Source organism: Chelon labrosus, assembly GCF_963514085.1.
Source record: "Chelon labrosus genome assembly, chromosome: 5".
In the NCBI taxonomy this organism is placed as follows: Eukaryota; Metazoa; Chordata; class Actinopteri; order Mugiliformes; family Mugilidae; genus Chelon; species Chelon labrosus.
Window position 1 is genome coordinate 21,936,719 of NC_140341.1, and position 23,433 is coordinate 21,960,151.

Consider the following 23,433-nt stretch of genomic DNA (forward strand, 5'->3'; position numbering starts at 1 on the left):
AGAGCTACAGGTTGTGGTATTTTTACATATTTGTAAATGTGAAACTGAGTGTCACATACTCTCCGGTTATATAAGAAATATTTTAATTTGGCCCATTCTTACAACAAATGTCAATGCTCTGCCTTCTTGTCACAATTTGGGGCGATTTGACAGAAGCGCTGTCAGCAAGTCGTTCAGTCCCTCGCTTTCAAATACCCCGCAGGGCTGCGAAAATTTTTAAAGTTAGTGGCTTAAAGCAGTGCTCTCAGCTCGGGTGATTTCTGTAAATGTTTAATTTCCCCTCTCTCTCCTTTCCTGAGGGGTGGCGAACAGCTTAACAAATAGTCTGCTGCGGTTTGCCCTCCAGAGGGGAGCGTTAAACAGGTGAAGCTGAACACTGCTCTCATTAGTTACACATGCAGTCACCTGCCACTCACCAGAGACTGATGCCGGAGAGTTTCTACAGCTATTTTTGCCCACGCTCGGGAGACACTTGAGGAATGGCTCAGACTCTGTGACTGGATGTGAGCTCCGTGGAATATACTGTACTGCAAGGGGCTGTGCAGATAAGAGGAGTAATCCAGCCACATTTCAGCCTGGGGGACAGTCGGTAGTTTTGTTCTGAAAGTGTTTCTCTTTCGTGTGCTGAAACTTTCTCTGTGCGTTGAATTTTCCTGTTTTTTTTTTATTTTTATGAAACAAGGATGAGCCTATTAACTGTTTCTTATTAGTGTAGGTATATCTTCATCAACAGTAATTGCAAACTGTAACTTTGCACTTTTCAGTTTGAACATCGTCCAAGTGAGACAATCATGGCCAGCACGGCTGTTCAGCTCCTTGGCTTTTTCTTAGGATTGTTGGGGTTTGTAGGAACTGTAGTCGCGACCCTGCTCCCCCACTGGCGCAGCTCGGCCTATGTGGGCTCTAACATCATCACAGCCACCGCCTACATGAAAGGCCTCTGGATGGAGTGTGCCTGGCACAGCACTGGCATTTACCAGTGTGAGCTGTACAGATCTCTGCTGGCGCTGCCGCGTGACCTGCAGGTAAACATCATTTTGTGGAAGGGTCGTCAGTCATCAAAAGAAAATCTGAAATGGCAAAGAATATTGTAGTACCAGCTACATGTTATTATGTCATAATCAGATGAAAACAAAATCTATAATATTTTATAGATTTAAATGTGAGGATTTGCTGCTCTCCTCTGTTTTAAATATTACTGAAGTAAATATATTTGGGATTCAAACTATATCCTAGGGAAAATACATTTTAATAAGCCTCTTTGGCATTTTATAAACAAAACTTCTCATGTATTAATCAAGACACTAATCAGCAGATTATGAGAATAGTTCGCTGGAGCCCATATTATTTGTAGATTTGCAGTTTTAGAGAACAGTTTCCATGTGATTGGAGTGACAAGTAGCTCAGTGATTCAGGAACGTCTCTTTTAGGATCTTCTGAAACTTAAGTTCTTAAGCATTCAGTCATTACTGCACACTCTGGGGTTTTGGTGATTAGTGTTACTCTTAATATTAGCATTCATCATCATTCCATAATTGCCGTCACATAACCTCACTTAAAGAATAAACTGTATATGTAAACTGTTGAATTCAAGAATAATATAGAATAACATAGAACTCCATTTATATCTTCACCAGCAGATTGGTTGTTTGATTATCCATTACCTGCTACAATATAGGATGTAGCATTACATTTAGAGGCTAGAATAAGAGTTTATTTTAGATTCAAAGGTTAAAATGTTTGACTGTTGTGCTCTTTTCCGTATTAGGCGGCCCGGGCACTCATGGTACTCTCCTGTGTCACCTCCGTCCTGGCCTCCCTGGTCTCTGTGATAGGGATGAAGTGCACTCGCTTTGGTCGCAGCTCCCCGATCAAATCTCCCCTGGTGTTGAGTGGCGGTATTTGTTTTCTCTGTGCTGGGATTCTCTGCCTGGTCACCGTGTCCTGGACCACCAATGACGTCATCATGGATTTCTATGACCCATTCCTTCCCAGTGGGTTGAAGTACGAGATTGGCCTGGCCGTGTACCTCGGTTACGCCTCGGCTTGCCTTAGTCTCACGGGGGGAATGGTGTTGTGCTGGAGCAGCAGCGGCAACAGGCCACGGAGCCCTGTCCTTGTTCAGAGGAGTCCACCATCATCACCTCCCCCTGCCTTCAATAACATATACCCTCCTGCTCCACTCTACAAGCCACCAGAGGCCCTGAAAGACAATCGTGCTCCCTCACTATGCTCCCTTTCCAGCAATGGCTATAGGCTCAATAACTACGTCTAAGACTGTGAGCAATACTAACACATTGTGAGGCCGCAGCGCCTCAGTATGACTGAAAAAGTTGGACCAAAGCCATCAGCTGAACACGAAGCCAGCTTGTTTTTTATTTTCTTTACTTGTCATGTTTTTGCAAAAAAATATCAAATGTTAGAATTACTTTATAGACTTCAGTAGGACTTTTCTCCAAATACAACTTAAACATGATCAGACTTGAGAACTGAGTGAGAGAAGACTGAGCCTGCTGCTATTCACCCGAACGACCAGAAGGTGGCAATATTTTACAAGAAATAGTCTCAGAAGAGAAAACAAGTCAGATTCCACATTCCGTGTTGTAACACTCACGTTAATGGATAAGCAATTGTTCTGTCACTTCCTACTTGCGACCTACTTTCTGGCTGATTTTGACTCTTTCTAAAACTCTTTAATCAGTAACTTAAAGACAAACAGATTATATTTAATGTCGGTATTCAATAGCTTCAGAATTGTTTGTTTTCTTTGGCATGAAAATGACTTCAAGTATGTGTACTGGCAAAATTAAAAACTATAACTGATTCCATCTTACATATAGATGTGTAAATTCAATAGTTTCATGCTCTCTTCTGGCCTGACTTACTGCAGCCTGGAAATGGAACAGAGCCATTAGTGACAGTATTTATTTTCTTGCTGTGAAAAGCCAAAAGAGCTACAGTGAAAATGTGCATGGGAAGTATGTGAAGATCCAGAAAATCCAGAACTTGAGGAAACCACTGGATGGCGACAAAGGTCTTCTAGGAAGGCAGAGTAGAACTGTTTCTGTTTCTGCCTTGTATTCATTTAGACTGCCTTGTCTGCTTTCTTGCTAGGACAACAATTGCTGTGCATACTTGTTCTCTGAGTTTGAGCAGTTTTTGACATATTCTGTGTTCATAGCCATATACGTGAAATTAAATGTATATTGTCACAGCTAAGACTTATTTGCGACTCCTCTTAGGCTCACCTAGCTGTCTGCCTAACTACCTGTAACACAGCGGAAATGCTTTTGAGGCTTATTTGTCAGAAAACCCTCCAATTAGAGCTACCCTCTGTCTAGCAGACTGCCAGGCACACAGACACTAAATTAGAGGACGTTTCACACTCAAGCAAGTGACTTAGCTTAATTCCAGCAGTCGCACCAGTCAGTATCTTCGTTTATGTCAAGGAGATATAATGTATTATGCGTAAAGCACATGAAGTCTGATAAAGATATATGATTTGTTTTTGTTGTTATGTTTTGCTAATAACCACTGGTACGGACTGAAGAATTGACTGCTCTGAAATCCCAGCAAAGGACAAGACAAATTATGATAAGTAATAACCTAAGCCCTCATTAGATGGGGAAAAAAAAGATTCCCTTAATGGATCCTAAACCTTGGAAGCGAGCTAAATGATTTTGCAAAAAATACATTACATGGCTAGAAAGTCTTAACATTGCATCTACTGCTCTTCCATCACTGGAAAAAGAAAATGTCTTTTTCCCAAAAAAGTTTAAATATTGTCTTCTACATCACTGAAAGTCCACTCTGCATGCATGCAATGCCTGCATCCCTTTCTCAGAAGACACTTTTTTAGCTGTCGGTTATATCGGGATTGGCTTCCAAACTAGCTAGGGAAACCTTAGAGGTTCAGCTTCCACTTTCAGATCTGAAAACAGCCTTCCAACCTCTTAACACATATCACTCCGCACCAAAGACAAATATTATTGTTGAAAACAAGAAAGCAAGAAGGTTAGAAATGTTAATATAATGGTTACGGACGTTTCTGTTGGTTAGAAACGAGATATGCGTTAGTTCAGCACCATGGACAGCGGTCTGATTGCGCCAAGGAATCCCCTATGTAGAGTTCAGTGTAACTAATATAAAAGATGGTGTAGATATTAGTTGTGGTTTGAAATCAGCCTATAAGATGTAGCAATCTTTAGAATCTAAAGGTGTAGCGACTAAATGAAGTGTCCTACTTTCAACAGTGTCACATAAGTCAAGTCATTGCTGCATCTTTCTGACTGTGCTCCTGCGTCTTTCTGGCTATGCTGCTTCTTCCTTATGTATCTTTATACCGTTAGATCTCAACATTGCATTGATCAAATGCTTGGACTTCGAAGAAGAGTGATTCTCCTGGAGGATAAAGCCGCAAGAGCTGCATGCGTAAAAAGAATCATAAAATAAAAGAAATAAAAAAGTAATCGCAAGCGGGCCAAATATTCTCAACATTACCACTATACAACCAGCGTCTGCAGCATAAACACGATGGTTTAATCATGGAGCACGCGGGGACCTGCGCAAGATCGTAAATCAGGCCTGAAATGTAACCTGGCAAAGTAAAGGTTTCATCCATTGCCAGCGTGATATTATATATTGGAAAGCTTTTCCGGAGAGGTAGTGCGTCATGCCACTCTCTATTAGGTGCTATTTTCGTCCTGGCCTGGAAGACATTCATCCACCATCTACCCACCCTGACAGCACCCAATAAACCCACCACTCCCATTCATCTCCACCCACCTCCACCCTCTCCCCCTCCCTCGCTCGGTCCCTCTCCCTGCCTCTCGCCGACGAGCATTTGTGACTTGAAAAACAACATAGGTGAATTGTGTTTGCTCGTCCAGGAGGATTACACAGTGGGATCCTGATATTTTACATACAACTGATTGTGTTTCCCACTTTTTGAATCCTCTTTTGGAGGCCCCTGCTCCTGTGATTTATACAGACCCGTTTTCTCCAGAGGAGAGGTAAGGTGATGCTAGTTTTTGAGATTATTTTCATCAACTAACGTGAATGTAAGTGCATCTGACTCCAGTGACAGGTGATTTAAAGAGGGATCAATAATGCAATGTTGGCCTCTTGGAACCGTGGTGTCAGCGCAACGGGGAGCCGAAAACCAAAGGGTTGACTTTAGTGTCGCAGCACATCGGACAGAAACTCGTATTCGTGCGTTTCAGGTTTATGGCTCGCAGTTTTTTGACGGTGCGTCGCGTTTGGAAACCCTCACCGGACTTTTGCGCGCGGTGGGGATGCCGGTCCAAATTGTTCACGTCGTATTTGGCAACAAAAGCGGTATCGATGTCTTTTTATAAAACAACGTGAACATCTGTAGACACACGTTAAGTGAAGGTGCGCGATAATTGGAGCGGGCATGGCGCGCGTTAAACATGTTCAACTGCACTAAAAGCTTGGCAACAAGTCCACCAATAATAATATGGGAACTCCTCGATTAATACCACTGGCTCCACTTTTGCAATTTGCTAGATTCATATCTTTTGATTTACTGACACATGATGGAGTGTCGGTTGTTTCTCGGTTGGCTTTGTGCGTCAGTTGGATACGGTGAGTTATGGCAATGGTCTTCCAAGCCTGTACAGCATTTATAAATATGATAATCTATATTTGCAATTCCTTCAACTAGCAGGAATATACAAACAGTGTTTGATATATTTCTTCCTTACTTCATCATACTTAAACCATCCAAACACTGAGTGAAAGCTACTAATGCGGAGAAAACTCTAAATCAAGCTATGGGCGTTGATCGGTCTTAAAAAATGAGTATGAAATAAAGGGATTCAATTCTTAAACACTACTTTGCACGCATATTGTTTCTGATTATGTGTTGTATTTACATCCGTAATGATTTCCGATTTCAGTGGTTTGAACTAGAAAGCGTATCTTTCTTTCACTTTAAGTCTTAAGTCTGGTTTTCAGAAAGCCAAAGTGTACCTGCAAACATTAGAATTACTTTGAATTGCTACGACTGTATGATGCCACAAACCTGGCATCATGCACATATATACATATCCTGTACATGGAAGGTGTGGCCAGTCTCCGTTCACTGAGAAGAAATGAAATCAAGTTGCCTTCAAGACATTCATTAGTGTGAAATTAATGCTTGGAGTGCTTTAAGACTGATCAGTGTCTGTGTCAGTGGGTAAGTGTTTCACATTTGTTAGTCATGTTCTATAATACGCACTGTAATTACAGTATAAGACAAAGACTGAGGATATAAATGTTCTCTGTGTTTTTTTTTTTTTTTTCTGTTTTTTTTCTTTTTTCCCCAAGTTCTCTCCATGAGTTTCCAGTCCGCGCGCAGTAGCACTTGATCTCGGCGGGGAAGCGGACTAAAGGAAGATGGCCATCCACGCCGAGGGTCTCGTGGCTATTGTGATCTTCTACGTCCTGATTCTGTTCGTTGGTATCTGGGCCGCGTGGAAGAATAAGAACTCCGGAGTTGGCGATGGCGGAGACCAGAGCGAGCGGATCATGGTCGGGGGAAGGGACATCGGGTTGTTCGTCGGTGGTTTCACAATGACCGGTGAGCTGGTTAACTGCAGTGAAGTCTCTGAATCTGGTGGTTGTTGGAGACGAGCCGTGCGCGCATTTTGTCACGTCTTTTGCGCACAGCTCCCAAGGATACATACCACTGCTTCCGCAATTTCAGAGCTCAAAGTGGCTGTATCTTTTGTTTTGACGCTGTTATCCAAAAGTTTTTCTTTTCTTTCTTTTTCAGCCACTTGGGTGGGCGGGGGCTACATCAACGGGACAGCAGAATATGTTTACCTGCCAGACTACGGCCTGGCCTGGGCGCAGGCACCCTTTGGTTACGCTCTCAGCCTGGTTGTGGGTAAGGACCTATGTTGCAGTATAACACGCACAAGTACACTGTGAAAAACAATATATAACATACATATACAATAAGAAATAGAGGGTCGTCCGTGATGAATCCTATCAGTAACTGGGAATGTTGGGATATCCTCTGATACTCTCCGTGCATCAGTGGATTTCCATTCATTTCAAGAGTATTATGACAGGTAGCTAATCTATTACACTGATCATTGTGTCAAATCAATCTGCACCTTTAACTGTTCTGCCACAATAATAAAGTGATATTGACTACATTGGACTGGAACTGTCTGGAAACACTCTTATCCAAACTATAGCAAAATTGTAAGTGCAAAAATGGTTTAGCAGGCCAGCAAAAACATGTCCCTTAGTATGGTCCCTGCTGATAGGCTGCTGAACTCAATTTAAAAATATTAAAAACACACTTTCTTTTAATACCTTTGTCTGGGTTTGTCTGCTTTACCTCGATGTCTGACATCATTCAGGTGGCCTTTTCTTTGCCAAACCCATGCGATCACGCGGATACGTCACCATGCTGGATCCCTTCCAGCAGCTGTATGGACAAAGGATGGGAGGACTGCTCTTCATCCCTGCACTCATGGGAGAGATCTTCTGGTCTGCAGCCATTTTATCCGCCTTGGGTAAGGTGACCACTGAGTGCCATCTCTTCAAAAAAAAAAAAAAAAAAAACGCCCTCTGTGTCCAAACTCATCATTAAAACTATATAAAGGTAGCTGTTGTTCAGATTTCAATGCGTTTTCCTTCAGTTTGATTGTGTTGCCATGCAGGCGCCACCCTCAGTGTGATCGTGGACATAAACATCAACATGTCGGTGGTAATCTCGGCACTGATAGCTATCTTCTACACCCTTGTTGGGGGACTATACTCGGTCGCATACACGGATGTGGTCCAGCTCTTCTGCATCTTTTTGGGCTTGGTGAGTCTGTGGTCAGCATTTACACAGTCAGCAACTCTGAAGAATATCTTAAATCGCTGTGTTGTATGGAATCCAGTAAATTAAATAAGTGCTTTTAACAAAAAACTCATAGAGAGATTTCAGTTTCATGTTATGGACTTGATTTTGAAAAGATATTTCGTCATATAAAAGATATTTTATAGAATAATCTGCATTCTGATTCCCTCCTCTCCATTAGTGGATCAGTGTCCCTTTTGCTCTGTCCAATCCTGCCGTGTCAGACATCAGCATTACGGCCAAGGAAGCAATCTATCAGTCACCCTGGCTGGGGAAGATTGAGCCTGAAGACAAATGGCTCTGGGCGGACAACTTCTTTTTGCTGGTAAGCTTGAATCTTTACAACGACATTCATCAAGATAAAGTAGGCTGTATTACTGCAGAGTGAACTCCACACACATTCTGGTTCAAGTCAAACAGCCGGTGTTGCAGAGATTTTGTTTAAGTGAGTCTTTTACTTACTGCATTTACTGCAGATTGTTGACAGTAATGTTGACAGCTTGGTTTGGTGTCTGTATTTACTATGGTGTTTCTGTTTCTAGATGTTGGGGGGGATTCCCTGGCAGGTCTATTTTCAACGGGTTCTTTCTGCCTCTTCAGCTACCTACGCTCAGGTCCTTTCCTTCCTCGCTGCCTTCGGTTGCTTGGTCATGGCAGTGCCCTCTGTCCTCATAGGAGCTATAGGGGCTTCCACTGGTAAATGCACACTCACACAAACACACACATACCGATGTGCATCAGGCACTGCTAGCCTGAGGGGTATACTGTGGCCCTCAGCACTCACAACATCATAATAATTAAATACACTTGCTGTATGCCCATCACTTCATGTGGAAGTTGCTCAGCTCTGTTCACTCAATGTACTGTATTTCAGATTTTTTTTCAAATAGAAATGAATATTGATTCATCCGTATTTGATGCCTACCGACACACACTGTGATACCCGGATTGCAGCTGTTAAATCAGACTGCTCAGATGAACACACACAAATCCGACACTGATCCATGAACGATGTGCGTACACACAGACATTTATTTAGGAGTTAATGAAACATCACAAGACAATTGAAACATCCAGGAATCTGATCCTTTATTCAAACGGGAAAGTGTGATCAAAGAGATCGCTTCGCCCTCGTGGGTTGTTTACACCCCGGCAGCCTTTTTTTCTTTTTTTTTTTAGATGTGTAAATGCAGATGCAAACAGTGTCTGGAGGGTATTGAACAGCAGACAGATCTTGTCACGACGGACAGAAGAGAGAGCCATCAGACCATGCTGATTTAGTGAATATTACATCTGAAGAGGAGCTAATTAATCTGGTCCGTCTGAAGCTGCTTCATGTATAACAAGAGCTAATCAACTGCTTCTTCTGACTATCCAGGGATGGGAAAGAAAGACACAGATTGTGTGTCCCTGGAGGAGGAAGATGTAAGAATGTCACATGGTTTAAAGGCAAAAGAGAGAATGGAAAACAAATAGTGCTATTTGTTTTAAATACAATTTTAACAAATTCCGTTACAACAATGGGAAATATAAACGTTTGATTAAGACATAGAAGAAGGTTCAGAGATCATTAACCCAAATATCACGTTTAAATGCATAGTATGGAAGAATGGAGTTAGCCGATCTTGTTTCAATTAAGAATGATTGCAGATTAATGTCCTATACAGAAAATATTACATAAATATGCACGTTCATAAAATATTCTATATTTTATGAACATGCAAATACATATTCAGAATAATATGGCATGTATTCAATCTGCTTAACATGTCTTGATGATGGTACTCATAATCAGTGAAATGACTATTAATCAAAGTTGCAATTAAAACGTAATTAATCCACTTCATGTATTCTTTAATACTGACTTATATTTATGTTTTAGTGGACCACTGGCAAACCTGTGTATTAACAACTTTTAACATTATGTGGATGAGGTTTTACTTGGTATCCATTTTTTGCAGCATTCATCTTGTTGCTGTCTTGTTTCCTGGTATTTTGACCAACAGAACACAGATTGATAATCTCTGCTGCATAGACACATGAAGCCCTTTTACTTCTCAACAACTAAAACCCAAGTGGGCGTATAATAATAAGGTCTCAGAGTTGAACTTTTTGTCTGAATAGCTTGGGGATCAGAACAAAAATTACAATAATTTGTCCACTTAAAACCCTGCAGGTTGTTCCAAGAGTTTAAATCTTCAAATGGGAACATTTGCCAAGTACAACCTGTTTAACTTTAGTTGCAGTGTGCCTCGTGTGAGGCACTAATTTTTTGTTCAGTCCAACAGCAAGTGTAGCCGACATTTTTTTATTGAACATAGATAATCTTGTTAGAATCCTGCTGCTTGGTTCATAAGGATTCCAAATATACAATGTTTACAACAACATTATTGACAGTGTTCACCATTTCCTTTTACAGACTGGAATCAAACAACGTATGGTTCCCTCCCTCCGAAGGATAAGGATGAATCAGACATGATCCTCCCGATAGTGCTTCAGCACCTCTGCCCACCGTACATCTCCTTCTTTGGTCTGGGGGCAGTGTCGGCTGCAGTCATGTCATCAGCAGACTCATCCATACTCTCAGCCAGCTCCATGTTTGCCAGAAACATCTATCAGCTCGCCTTCCGACAGTCGGTAAGAGTGCCAACAATATTACGAACAAACATCGTAAACGGTTTGAGATGGTGGTTTCCGACATTGGTTAACTAATAAATAAATCTATTTAATTTTCATGTCAGGAAAACAAAACAAAATAAACAAAAACAAAATCAACAACCCAGATTGAATTAATGCTTGCTGTATTTCCACACAAAGCTTAATCCCAAAAGTTCTGACAATGTTGAACAAGTTCAAACGTGCTCTTTTAAAAAGGACTGAAAAATGAAAAACTCTGATAATGTAAGACATTTGTGATACACTGACCTTTCCTTCAGCACCACCATAAGTTAGACATGTACTGTTTTGAGTAAAATGTGTTTAGATCCATGGGGTGAACCGACATGGCGGTTTTTCCAGACTTTAAAGGACCAGTGTGTATGATTTATTGACACCTAGTGGTGAGAGAAAAAGACCCTCACTAAAAGTCAATTTTTTCGATTTGTCCATTCTGGGCTACTGTAAAAACATAGTCATACACCAGAGCAGGTCCCGTGGAAGAGGACCAGCTCTTTCTGTAGATACAAAGGGATCATAAGCTAAAGTAACAAAAATTGTTAACTGATTATACTGTACACTAATGAAAACACAAATATATTCCATTTCTGCTAATAGGTCGCTGTGGATCCTACAAATTGAACTTTCAGTGGTTTAGGATTAGGCAATGAAATAATTTTGAGACAATGGAAATCAGTACACCTCAAAGCACTTCTCTACCAAAATGCAGCCATTAGCTTAGCTTTAGACTATTTTCCATTCTTTAAATTTCCTCCTCTTGTCATTATCCACATTTTATACATCACTTTCTTCTCTCCTTCAGGCTTCAGATCGTGAGCTTGTTTGGGTAATGCGCCTCACCATCTTTGTGTTTGGAGCTCTCGCCACTGCAATGGCATTGTTAACCGGATCAGTATACGGCTTGTGGTACCTGAGCTCTGACCTGGTCTATGTCATAATTTTCCCCCAACTTCTGAGTGTTCTATTCGTCAAGGGCACCAACACCTATGGCTCTGTGGCTGGCTACATCTTTGGTCTTTTGCTGCGCATTGGTGGAGGGGAGCCCTACCTCAAACTCCCTCCATTCATCTATTACCCTGGATGGGTGACCCAGGAGAAGATCCACCACCTCACTGGTGATGTAGAGTACTTTGTCCAGCAGAGGTTCCCCTTCAAGTCTGTGTCCATGGTGGCGTCCTTCTTGGCAAATGTGGTCTTCTCTTACCTCACAAAGTACTTATTTGAAAGTGGTATGCTGTCACACAAGTATGACTTCCTGGACGCAGTGGTGTCTAAGCATAGCAAGGAAATCATGGACAAGGCTACACTGGTAAGCAACCATGACAACATAATTCTTTCAGAGATGGCTCCCGTCCATCAAGCTTTGGGTCCGTCGCTTGCCGGAACCTTCACCAACACTGAGGTCCTCAGTGATGATGGTGCCTCTAGTCCAGAGGCTTTTCACAATGATGACTAGACAACAAATGCACAAGGAAAACTAGAACCAAGGAATGTGAAGAAGAAGGAATAGTCAAAGAGGCATCAGCAATCTTCAGGAAACTTGCTACTGCCACACTGGGGGCCAAATCAACAGAAATCTGCTGTGGTTTCCAAGTGAATACACAAGTTTGTTTTATGATGGTGATGTGGTGCCTCCTTCTTTTTTGAGATTCCTTGCCTAGAACCAAGAAACCGACTCTCAGTCAGCTGTGCAAAGCATATTATACTCATTCTTGTGTTTTCTTATCATGACTCTCTGAATCTACAACCCTTTTGATTTACGTGCTGCTACGGTGGTCGGACGAACTTTCAGTGGACATATGGTAGGACTATATGAGAAAGTCTGTGCCGATTTGTTGTGGGTCATGAGAACAGTGCAATATTTAACCAAGGAGCCGTGTTCGACAAACCATTGTACTGTATATGTATGTTGATTTACATGCATACGTATGTGTACACCTGACAACCGGCATCAAGTGAATGCTCTAGAACCTTTTTTTTAGACAGTGTGTTTGCGTAGAGTAAATTTATTAATAGAGCAATAATATTTTTAGGATCTATGTTGTACAGATAGGTACATTATAATAAATTTAAAGATTACCACCATTGATTTTAACTTGAAGACAGTAGATTTTTGCAAACTTTATTTTGTGCGTTCACCTTGCTCTTAATCTTTCTGTTGGTTTTACCAAATCTGGACACAGTAAACATTAAGAACCTCAGACCACTATTATATGACCAACTCCTTGACTCACCAAACTAAAGGTTCATATTGGGGCATTGATCAAAATCCCAGATTGAAAAAAACATTTTTGAACATTCACTGACATCATTTATCAAAATTGCAATATATACAAGTTGCAATTACAATTTGGTTGTTGCATAATTAAAACCAAACCACATTTGACTCTTGGCAGCTCAACAAGATGAATGTTAGCCAACATGTTAGTTAAGAATAATGGCAACCAATAGATTACGCACTGAGCAGATATGGAGCAGCATTGGTTTTCATGTGAAATCATGTAACCATCTGATTAAAGTAAGTCCTGTATGCACTTTCTTTTTGGTCTCCACCAATTCCTGAAGGGGGAAAAAAAATCTGTCTCTTCAGCTATTAAATGCTCAGCGGGTCACTTTGGTTGATTGTGAATAGTGCATTTTTCAAAGCTGAGTTCAGACTAAACCTGAAAAAGTAAAGTTGCAGGCCAAAAACCCAAAAGATTTAACTGAAAGATGCTAAAAGACTCCAATTTGATCACTTATTTAGTTAAGCTTTCTATTTTTGGTACTACAGGTTTGCACTAAATTAATATGTGTATTGTGTGATTATCGTGAATGAATGTAATTATGTATGAGCTTCAAAATTTACTACATGCCAGAGTCAGATTTAAATATCTAACATCAACCTTACCATAGTTTTTCTTTTAATGTCTGTACCTTCCAGGCCTTCATTGGCGTCCATTAATTTTGGTGCGTTATGAAAATCAGTTTGCAATCTCTTTGTCCAACTTTTCAAAGGAAGACATCTTTAAATGACTGTGCATTTACAACTGCATTACCAAATAACAATAACACTGATAACAACAAAAGCACATATGATGTTCATTGTGCAGGAAGATCTTATAAATGCGGAAATATGACAATTAACAGTAAGCTTTGAAAATGATCAGTACAGTTTGGCATACTTTAATCATGTCAAGGTCTTCAACATGGTCTCGGAAGTTTTTTTCTGAAATATGTTTGTGCGTGTCTATGATGGTTTGTTTGCTCATCTTAAAGCAGTATTGACTGGCCAGTCACAGCAGGTTAGCGGCGACAGGAAATGATTGCTCCTCCCGGGATGGTGTTAAAGGCACCAGTTATTATTGATCCAGTCCCCAGTCGATCAGCCCTCAGGACATTTGATTAATGCTGCTCAGAGGCTCCAAACGATGGTTTATAAGGCTTTGTTACAGTGTGTTGTGTACAGCGATGAATTGTTTCCGATTGAGAAACATCATGCATTTTCTATTACTAGTCCTTCAATCGTCACAGGTCTGGTTGTTATAAACTGCCAGACATGCTGTTTTCCAAATCAGTACAGTTTTCACTTTGTGTTTTTTTTTTTTTTTTTGGCATTGTTAAGTGTTACTGTAGTTGTTTGTCTCCTCTCAGCACTGTTGTGGTTTGTTGTCTCTATGGACTTGCCTTAATTCAATGTTGATGGAAAATGAGCAGGAATGGAACCGAGCTGCAAAAGTGACAAGTTGTATAAAAATATTTTTCAGTTGCAAAATGAGGCTAGTAGTATTCTAATGTGTAGTTATTGTCCACCATCAAAACCAAATCCAACACTAGCCTAGAATAGCTTGATGAAGTATAGCATTAGAAGTAGTTTGTGGAAAAAGCAAAATTATTAAAAAAGGAAAATAATATGTTTAATGGGACAAACAAGTTCTGACTTGTTGAACATTAAAATAACCAGAGTCATCAGCTGTTTCAGCTTGCAGAGAAGACAAAGAAATCTTTCCTTTGTGTATGCCATCTGTCAATGTCATATGGTCCTTGCTACAAGCATTAGAATCAGACAGCCGGAAACATGACCGTTCCCACTGTCATGAAAGAAATTATTACAACTTGAAAAAAACCTGTGAAAATCTCTCTCGGTTTTTCTCTCGTAGATGGTTTTGTTTCTTCTTCTTTTGTTTTTGGCTCAACCTCTGCTTCTTCTGCTCTGCTTACTTCAGTCATCTGTAACTTAGCCTAAACCAGTACCTTTTGACAACACTAGTTTATTCCAACAGTTGATGGAAATGCGCCTTTTTTAGACATTTCCAACATTAGCTTCAAGTTCGTATGGAAACATGGCTAATGTGTTTTCATTTGTGGTCCCACTCCCATTCATTCATAAATAAGTACCTATTTTAAAAGGGTCATTAGGGAAATATAGTGTGATCTTTTTAAGGTAGAGCCATTTCTCAACACAGCTGGACACTGTAGTTTCTGAAAAATGTTACTCAAACAGAATAAATGATGCATTTGTTTGGTGCTGTCATCACTCAGTGACTAAAACACACACTAAGTGGTCCGCTTGTGTATGGGATCAGTTGAAAATGACAGACTACAGTGTCTATTAAAAAAAAAAAAAGAAAGTGAACATACAAGGTTTTGGCAGCAGAGACACTACTTGTTGGTAGAATCATGTTTTTAATTATTTTGGTCTTTTCATGGGTTTTGGTGACAATAAGAAAAATCTATAATACGAGCCTTAGTCTTTTAAGGTGGCAGGATGGCCTTGTTAGTCATTACCAGAACTAGCAAGTGGGGGACTAGATCCTTGTACACAGCCATATCTGCTGAGGTCCAATAAGAGACACTAAACCCCAACCTGACCTGACTTGACCTGACCTCATTTGACCTGACCTGGTTGTGTGATCAATGATTCACAGACGAAATGACAGCTTCAAATAGAACAGGATGACTGCTGGTCTGACACTGTGCAAAGTGTCGGACTGTCTCACTGGAACTAAATGTGAATGTAAAAGTTCCACCTTATTAGATGTGTGTCGTAGCTTAGGTTCATCCACAAACCTGAACACACACAGAGAAAAGAATCAATGTCAGTTGAACTGACACATTTGTGGTTCTATGTCGTACATAATGCTGTATTTTTGTGTGATAAATGTACATATATATATAAATATATATATATATATATATAAAAGCAAAGAAACAAACTAGTCTACTTTTAAATGCAGCACTGAAAATGATGTTTGTTGACAGTGAAATTACAGCTATTTATTTATTCATGCGGTGTCTATAAGAGTATAGTTGTAAACATGTTAAGTCTGTTGAATAAATTATATTAATTTAGCACACTGATGATTTGGTCTTCTTTCTCCATGTTTACATTATTGCTTCATTGAATTACATTGTTACATGTTTTGTGTGCATATTTACTTGTGTTACTTGTGGGGACATAAATCTGTTTTCACAGTCACATCACAGGGACCTGCCTCGCTTTTGGGGACGATGAAAGCGTTAAGCATTAAGTTTATGGTAAAGACTAGATATAGGCAAACATTTATAGACAGGGAAACCATATGTCTCAAGGAAATAGTGTAACTCTGTATCTCTCTGTATTGTCCTCTTAAATGATGGAGACATAACCCTGTGTGTGTGTTTGTGTGCGCATGTGTGTGTGTGGACTGACTACCGGAGGGTTTAATCTAGGTGTTGCCGTCTGCTTCGAAGCGTCAATCAAAATGCCCACCTCAGAATCTTATAACTGCCAAAACTGTCAGAGCTGTCAGTCTCTTGTTACCACACACCCACACATACACACTCTCATACAAACACACATATTTCTACAACTCCCTTTCACTCTACGTCAGTCTGACCTCTGACTGATGGTAGAAACCATCAAATTGCGTTTCTCCTAATAGTATTACACTTCTTAAGTAGCAATGGCAAAAGGTCAGCAGGTGAGGGATATCCAATGCTCTGTTGTGTTAAGGAAACATCCCTCATGAGTGAAACAGGATTTGAAGTTAAGGGAAAAGGATAGGAAATTGGCTACACTGTACATGAAGGAACCAGAAAGTACGAGGTGAAGTCCAGCCTTCCAGTGGATACCTTGGGAACTTATTAGGGACTTTTTTAAAGTTACAAAATAATAATGTGTAATTCATCAGTGCTCAAATGTGAAGAATTATTTGTCCTTCCCCATTGACGACCCCCAATATTTTCCATAATAAGGTCCCATGGTGTTAAGACGGGACATCGCTTCTCTACAGTGTGAGTTAAAAGAAAAGTTTGGTCCCATGGGTGGCTGTGGCTCAGGTGGTAGAACTAATTATCCTCTAATGTCAGCGCTAGCAGTTCAATCCTTGGTCAACCGAAGGCCTGCCTAAGTAACATTGGGCAAGATACTGAACCTGAAGTTGCTCCCAATGGCAGGCGAGCACTTTGCATGGCAGCTCCAACCATTGCTGTCTAACTGTACAGCTGTGATTGCAGACTAAGTGAATAGAAACACATAACACTTAATGGAGGGAAGAAGATGCAAGAGTAGGTAATGGTTTAGCTCGTAATTTATGGCTTACGTACTTTAATAAAGTCCTAAATTTGAATTATTGGGTAATAAATGACTGATTATTTGACAAATTTTATTTCATTATTATGTTTAAAAACCGCCATATATTAGTAACAATGATCAAACACAATTCATTTATTTATCCTCCCGCAGCACAGGAGCTATCACATTGCTCAACTAACTGCCTTTAACAAAATCATCCTTAATTGATATTTCTCCCTCCATCTATTAAATAAGGAGTTCCGTATTTGATGAAACACTGAGTGATTTTTTTTCCTCATTAAATTAAGACAGTCGTGTTTCAATCCCCAGGAAAACTGTTGATCAGGTGTGTAGATGTTACACCTCTCACTGTCCTTCATCCTTTGGGAATCATGTCTGCCTCTTCCCCAGCCCCAGAGCTTACCTAACTATTATTCTTTGTGTAGACAGAAGCCGAGGCATGTGAGCAGATATAATAGTTATTAGTGTAAGTGCCAAGAAAACCCGCCACACTGTCAGATGATTTGCCTGCAGGTGACATACCATACTATATACTGTATGAAATTGGTATGATTTCAACAAAATTAATGAGCTCAGTGTTGAAGTTGTGTTATAGCATCACACATTCAACAGTAGCAACATTACACACTGGAAAAGTATCAGTTAATTATTATCCCTTTTGCATTGATCCATTTCCTGTGTGATAATACAGTGCAGTAGCTTATCTATATACAAATAAAGGTTGGGCCAATTGCTGTTGCTGTAAAATGCAGCATTTATGATATTTTCCTTTCCAATACTGCACATCGACTGATGCTAAGATCGCAGCAAAAAACAGTATTAAACAGCAAAGAGCTTTAGCTGACGTGTATTTTATTTGTTTTGTAATTTTAACCAAAGATTCAAGATCATTTACATCAATCAAAGAGAAAATAAATAAAAATAAAGTCTTTATGCTGGATGCATCATTGGCCTTATAGACTGGAATAATCTTTCAAACAACACACAGCTTCTGACGTGTATCTTGTGTTTATCAACTCTGTTTGAACTCCCAGCTGATAAAGTAAGGGTATTATATATTTCTCTCTCTCTTTGTATCTACATGTATCTATATATGTATCTTACTTAACCCTACAGGCAAGCCGCAGGCTTCACAACTCAAACTATGTCCTGGATGAAGCTTCCTCCTCTGTGTTTAACACAGCAGAGAATTCCCTGAGCGTCATCAGTAACATCTACTTCACACATACACAGACAGACACATGCATAAACACACCCTGCAGCACGGCTCATGTCTTATTCTCTCAAGTATGACAGAAAGTGAGCGAGGTCAGTGGAAGTGCGGGTGGACGGAAAGTAATTTCTGCTCTTGGACTGTTGATGTATCTTTAATTTATTAATTACATATCATCTTTTAATCAAACATTTTAATCAAAAGTAGCTATTTTTGTGGTCTATCATTAATCATGATCTCTTTATTCTCTTTATTGAGAGACTAAATCTATCTGGTTCAACAGTTTTTTGTGGTGATTGGTGAAGATACACTATATTACCAAAAGTATTCGCTCACCTGCCTTTACTCATTCTATGAACTGAAGTGCCATCCCATTCCTAACTCATAGAATTCAATATGATGTCGGTCCACCTTTTGCAGCTATTACAGCTTCAACTCTTCTGGGAAGACTGTCCACAAGGTTGAGGAGAGTGTTTATAGGAATTTTTGACCATTCTTCCAAAAGCGCATTGGTGAGGTCACACACTGATGTTGGTCGAGAAGGCCTGGCTCTCAGTCTCCGCTCTAATTCATCCCAAAGGTGTTCTATCGGGTTCAGGTCAGGACTCTGTGCAGGCCAGTCAAGTTCATCCACACCAGACTCTGTCATCCACGTCTTTATGGACCTTGCTTTGTGCACTGGTGCACAGTCATGTTGGAAGAGGAAGGGGCCCGCTCCAAACTGTTCCCACAAGGTTGGGAGCATGGAATTGTCCAAAATGTTTTGGTATCCTGAAGCATTCAATGTTCCTTTCACTGGAACTAAGGGGCCAAGCCCAGCTCCTGAAAAACAACCCCATACCATAATTCCTCCTCCACCAAATTTCACAGTTGGCACAATGCAATCTGAAATGTACCGTTCTCCTGGCAACCTCCAAACCCAGACTCGTCCATCAGATTGCCAGATGGAAAAGCGTGATTCATCACTCCAGAGAACGCGTCTCCACTGCTCTAGAGGCCAGTGGCGGCGTGCTTTACACCATTGCATCCGACGCCTTGCATTGCACTTGGTGATGTGTGGCTTGGCTGCAGCTGCTCGGCCATGGAAACCCATTCCATGAAGCTCTCTGCGTACTGTACTTGGGCTATCTGAAGGTCACATGAAGTTTGTAGCTCTGTAGCAATTGACTGTGCAGAAAGTCGGCGACCTCTTTGCACTATGCGCTTCAGCATCCGCTGACCCCTCTCCGTCACTTTACGTGGCCTACCACTTCGTGGCTGAGTTGCTGTTTTTCCCAAACGCTTCCATTTTGTTATAATAGAGCTGACAGTTGACTGTGGAATATTTAGGAGCGAGGAAATTTCACGACTGGATTTGTTGCACAAGTGGCATCCTATGACAGTTCCACGCTGGAATTCACTGAGCTCCTGAGAGCGGCCCATTCTTTCACAAATGTCTTGTTTCACAGTCTGCATGCCTGAGTGCTTGAATTTATACACCTGGGGCCAGGCCAAGTGATTAGAACACCTGATTCTGATCATTTGAATGGGTGAGCGAATACTTTTGGTAATATAGTGTATGTCTTATGTATGTTGCTATCTAGAGTTATGGGGTGTCTCATGGGTTTGTTCTTGGTCCTATTGTTTTTCTCAATATTTGTATAATACCAATGGAATATTTTTTTTCACTGGTTTAATGTAGCTTTTTTAAGCTGACAATACACAGGAGCTGTGCTTGTCTGTCAAACAAGACATTTCAGCAAAGCCAAGTGGATTCTATATGGTGCACTGGTACTGATGGGGTGATGGTGTTACTTTAAATCTGCATCCTGGGCAGAAGCAGCTGCTTGGGTCAGTAAACATTTTTTTTTGGCTTCAGTGAGAAAAAGAGAAGAGTTAATTACTTTAAGCCATCCATAAGTCTTTATGGGACAGTGTGAGCCAAGACAATGTAGTCTTATACATTTTAAACTGATAGGATAACAGAAAGAAGCAGTAAAATCGATCAACAGCTAGAAGCCAAGATGCCTACTGGAAAGAGAAAGAATTGGTGCAGGAGATGAAGAATGAAGTTGTCTTGATACTGACTGAAACCAGAGTGGATGTTGTCCGTAATTATTAAAATGCATCATGGGAAAACAGCTAGATTTGATATTTGAGGTCGTAAAGCAGAGTGAGGTGAGAAAGAGACGAGGGACCTATAACAGCCTAAAACAAACAATAGCTGTAAAAAGGTCAAAAAAAAATGCAATAATGAGATGTAAGATGTAAAGTAAAAAAGAACAAAGGCTGAAAAGGAGAGAGAGAGATGATGTAATTTATTGCAATAAATCTTGGCCCATTTAGTGCTTTCTCAATAAGGGCAGTGGATGAGGGCCAGTCTGGAAAACAGTCATCGTCATTATTCACATTAGACTAAGTGCTCCACTTCTCAGGGAAGAGGAGAGAGAAATAAATGGAAAAGCCAGACATTTACGGCACTGTTAGCTCATACGAGGGGTGGCCGGCACTGAGAGTCTCCGCCCACCAGTTACATCCTTTCTTCTGGCCTTTAAGAGTGGAAAAATAGATTCTCTAAACCAGATTTTCTTAGCAGTAGAATGACAACCTGCCTACACAGATTGAGAGCTGTCTGTTTAGGCGTCCTCAGTCCACCACTCAAACTCCACCTTCTTACTCATTTTTGAATTAGCCAAGGGTAAGGGGTCAGCCACTGCCAAGATGGTGAGGGATGAAAGCTTAGTCAGTTATAAAGGTGATTCAGTGCAGTCCGTTAACTCTAAAGATTTGCTCATGCTGTACATGTACTCAGCAACTTGAATTCTTCCAGTTGCATAGTAAATACACACATACACTGTTATCTAAGTCTAAACTGTATTTGCTTCTGTGCTTGGGTAATTAGCTTTTTGTAGTCAAACGATATACATATCTTCCAAAATACGCACACACACACGTCCACACACAGCCTCCCAGTTCCCTAGGGCACATTTTATTAATGCTTGCAGCACTGCAGACTTGAAAATGAATTACTGGAGAATTTATTAGAGCTGGCTCTATGACAAGAATATTGCAGCACAAACAGAGACTGTAAAAAACAGTCATGGATCACTTAGAAACATGTTATGCTGTTGTTCTGCAAGCAAACTTCAAATGCCATACTTGATTCTTTCCATTCATTACTTGTGATTTATAAATTCTCACTGTAATGTTCCTTTATTATGCAAGGAAAGCAACAGACAGGAGGTCTAGGAATGGAAAAGGCAGAAGCAAAAACACTTGAGTACTATAACAAGGTGCTGATTGGCTAATTACTGAAACTCTTTTACGTACTAATAAAGATTATTTAAACGTATAATATGAGATTTTTTACAGGTTCTCTGACAAGAGGCTATTAGGCAATTTCATTTACTGGGATATAGCGGGAAGCTCACTTATTCATATGATATGTTTTATTTGTTTAATTAATATGAAAAGACGCATGCAGTTTTGCAGACTATTTCTGATAGAAGTAACTGGTTGCAAGAGGTCTGTGAAGGTTCTCAGTCATTACAGTCTTCATGTATCCAAAAAGCTGAAAACTGGGACTTCGTCACTCATCCAAGCTTTCAGCTTTTTTGGATATTTATAACTGGTTGCAAGGCAATCAGCCAAAACTAAGGAAGTAATTAAGGAAGTTATGCATCTTGTCAAGTAATAGTCCAGAGCATATGCCAAAAACAATGGAAAAGCCAGCCATTATTCCAGCTGGAGAGTGTTTAACCCCTGTACTCATTTAAATAGCAAAATTAGCTACAACTGATGTGTTGTGTGTTTGTTATTTCTGTACAGGTGAAACCAAGTACAAATAAAACTCTTTTCAAATGCGATGAAGTGAACAGTCAACAGTAGTGAATTCGCAGCTTCTCTGCAGCTGTCTTTTGCTATATGGCCTTAAATTATCTAACTATACAGGCTGGGTTCAAGAGAGAAGAAGACAAGTTCTCATTATTATTCCAACCAAATGCCTATTTGTACAAATGCAGTACAAAGTAGAATGATACAAAGGTTCTCCAGGACTGTGGTTCTACATAAGATTATATGCAACAAAGACAGAACAACAAACAACGAACAAATTTCTACATAAAATGCAATTGTGTATCATCTACATCAGAGCAAAAACATAGAAGACAGCGCAAGACAGTACAGAACAATGAGACAATCTAATTCTCCAGTAACTTACTCTATAACTTTAATTGACATAGTAAGATTATTATGTTCCTCTTCTTTTTTGAGATAGGTGAACAGTTACTGCTTTCTGCTCGAGAGCGGCCCAATTCTTCCATTTCCCGTCCCTGCCTTCTCGAAGAAACTGTCACAATAATAATAATTCACGGGCTGTGAAAATCAACAAAGAGGATCATATTTATTCCAGACTCTCCTGATATCACATTCTGCCTCTGTGCTGAGTGCTCCTGTGCTGGGGAAGAAAAGTTTCCCTGTAGTGTGTAAAAGCACTCAGATCTGCATCATTAGTCTCAACAAATACACACACATACCCACCCCCATACACACACAAACATACTGTATATACAGAGAGAATTAAATACTATCCCTTGTGGTCCCACCTGACAATATGAAAAAGGTAAAAAATAAACAGACACATTTTTATCTTAATATAGCTGTTGTTCTAAGGTACTCTACCTATGCCAAGAGCAATGAAATTACGCCTGTGGTTTGCAATCTGGATTTACTCTTGACAATACCCCTGGACAGGTACGGTATCAGGGTGGATAATAAGACATGGACAATATCATGTCTGCACTGTAATGGAGTTAACGTACAATGTCATCTATTACAGTCACCCTTCATGGTTTAGAGGTAGAGATAAAATCAGTTCAGATCCAAACTGGCAAGCAGCAGACAACAATTGGATGCTCTAACAAAAAAAATGAATTAACAAAACATTTAGAAACATTTATCACAGTCAGAACCTTATTTTTTTCATAAAAGTCCCCGTTAAAATCATAGTGTATTTTTAGTTCGGCTATGCAAACACACATACAGTATACTGTATGTGTGCTATACTGACTTCCCTTGTGTTTGTGTTTCCTTGAAGGGCGCATGCAAGCTCTAACATACCGATAGACCTTTACCTGCCAAAAC

The 23,433-nt window shown here is 40.2% G+C and overlaps 2 protein-coding genes across 2 annotated transcripts; both read left to right on the forward strand.

Moving 5' to 3' along the window:
• Nucleotides 1-323: 323 nt before the first annotated feature.
• Nucleotides 324-2,484, forward strand: LOC311487671 (claudin-14-like). Its single transcript, XM_084544025.1, has 2 exons — nt 324-1,025; nt 1,769-2,484. Exons 1-2 carry the CDS (start codon nt 792-794, stop codon nt 2,273-2,275), a joined length of 741 nt encoding a protein of 246 aa, XP_084400151.1. The 5' UTR covers nt 324-791; the 3' UTR covers nt 2,276-2,484.
• Nucleotides 2,485-6,402: 3,918 nt separating this feature from the next.
• Nucleotides 6,403-11,999, forward strand: LOC311487717 (high-affinity choline transporter 1-like; the record flags this gene model as incomplete). The annotated part of the gene is made up of 8 exons (XM_084544075.1): nt 6,403-6,586; nt 6,782-6,895; nt 7,380-7,535; nt 7,683-7,831; nt 8,049-8,192; nt 8,410-8,563; nt 10,287-10,504; nt 11,346-11,999. The coding sequence occupies 8 exons, from the start codon at nt 6,403-6,405 to the stop codon at nt 11,997-11,999; spliced, it is 1,773 nt and encodes a 590-aa protein (XP_084400201.1).
• Between the last annotated feature and the right edge of the window lie 11,434 nt (nt 12,000-23,433).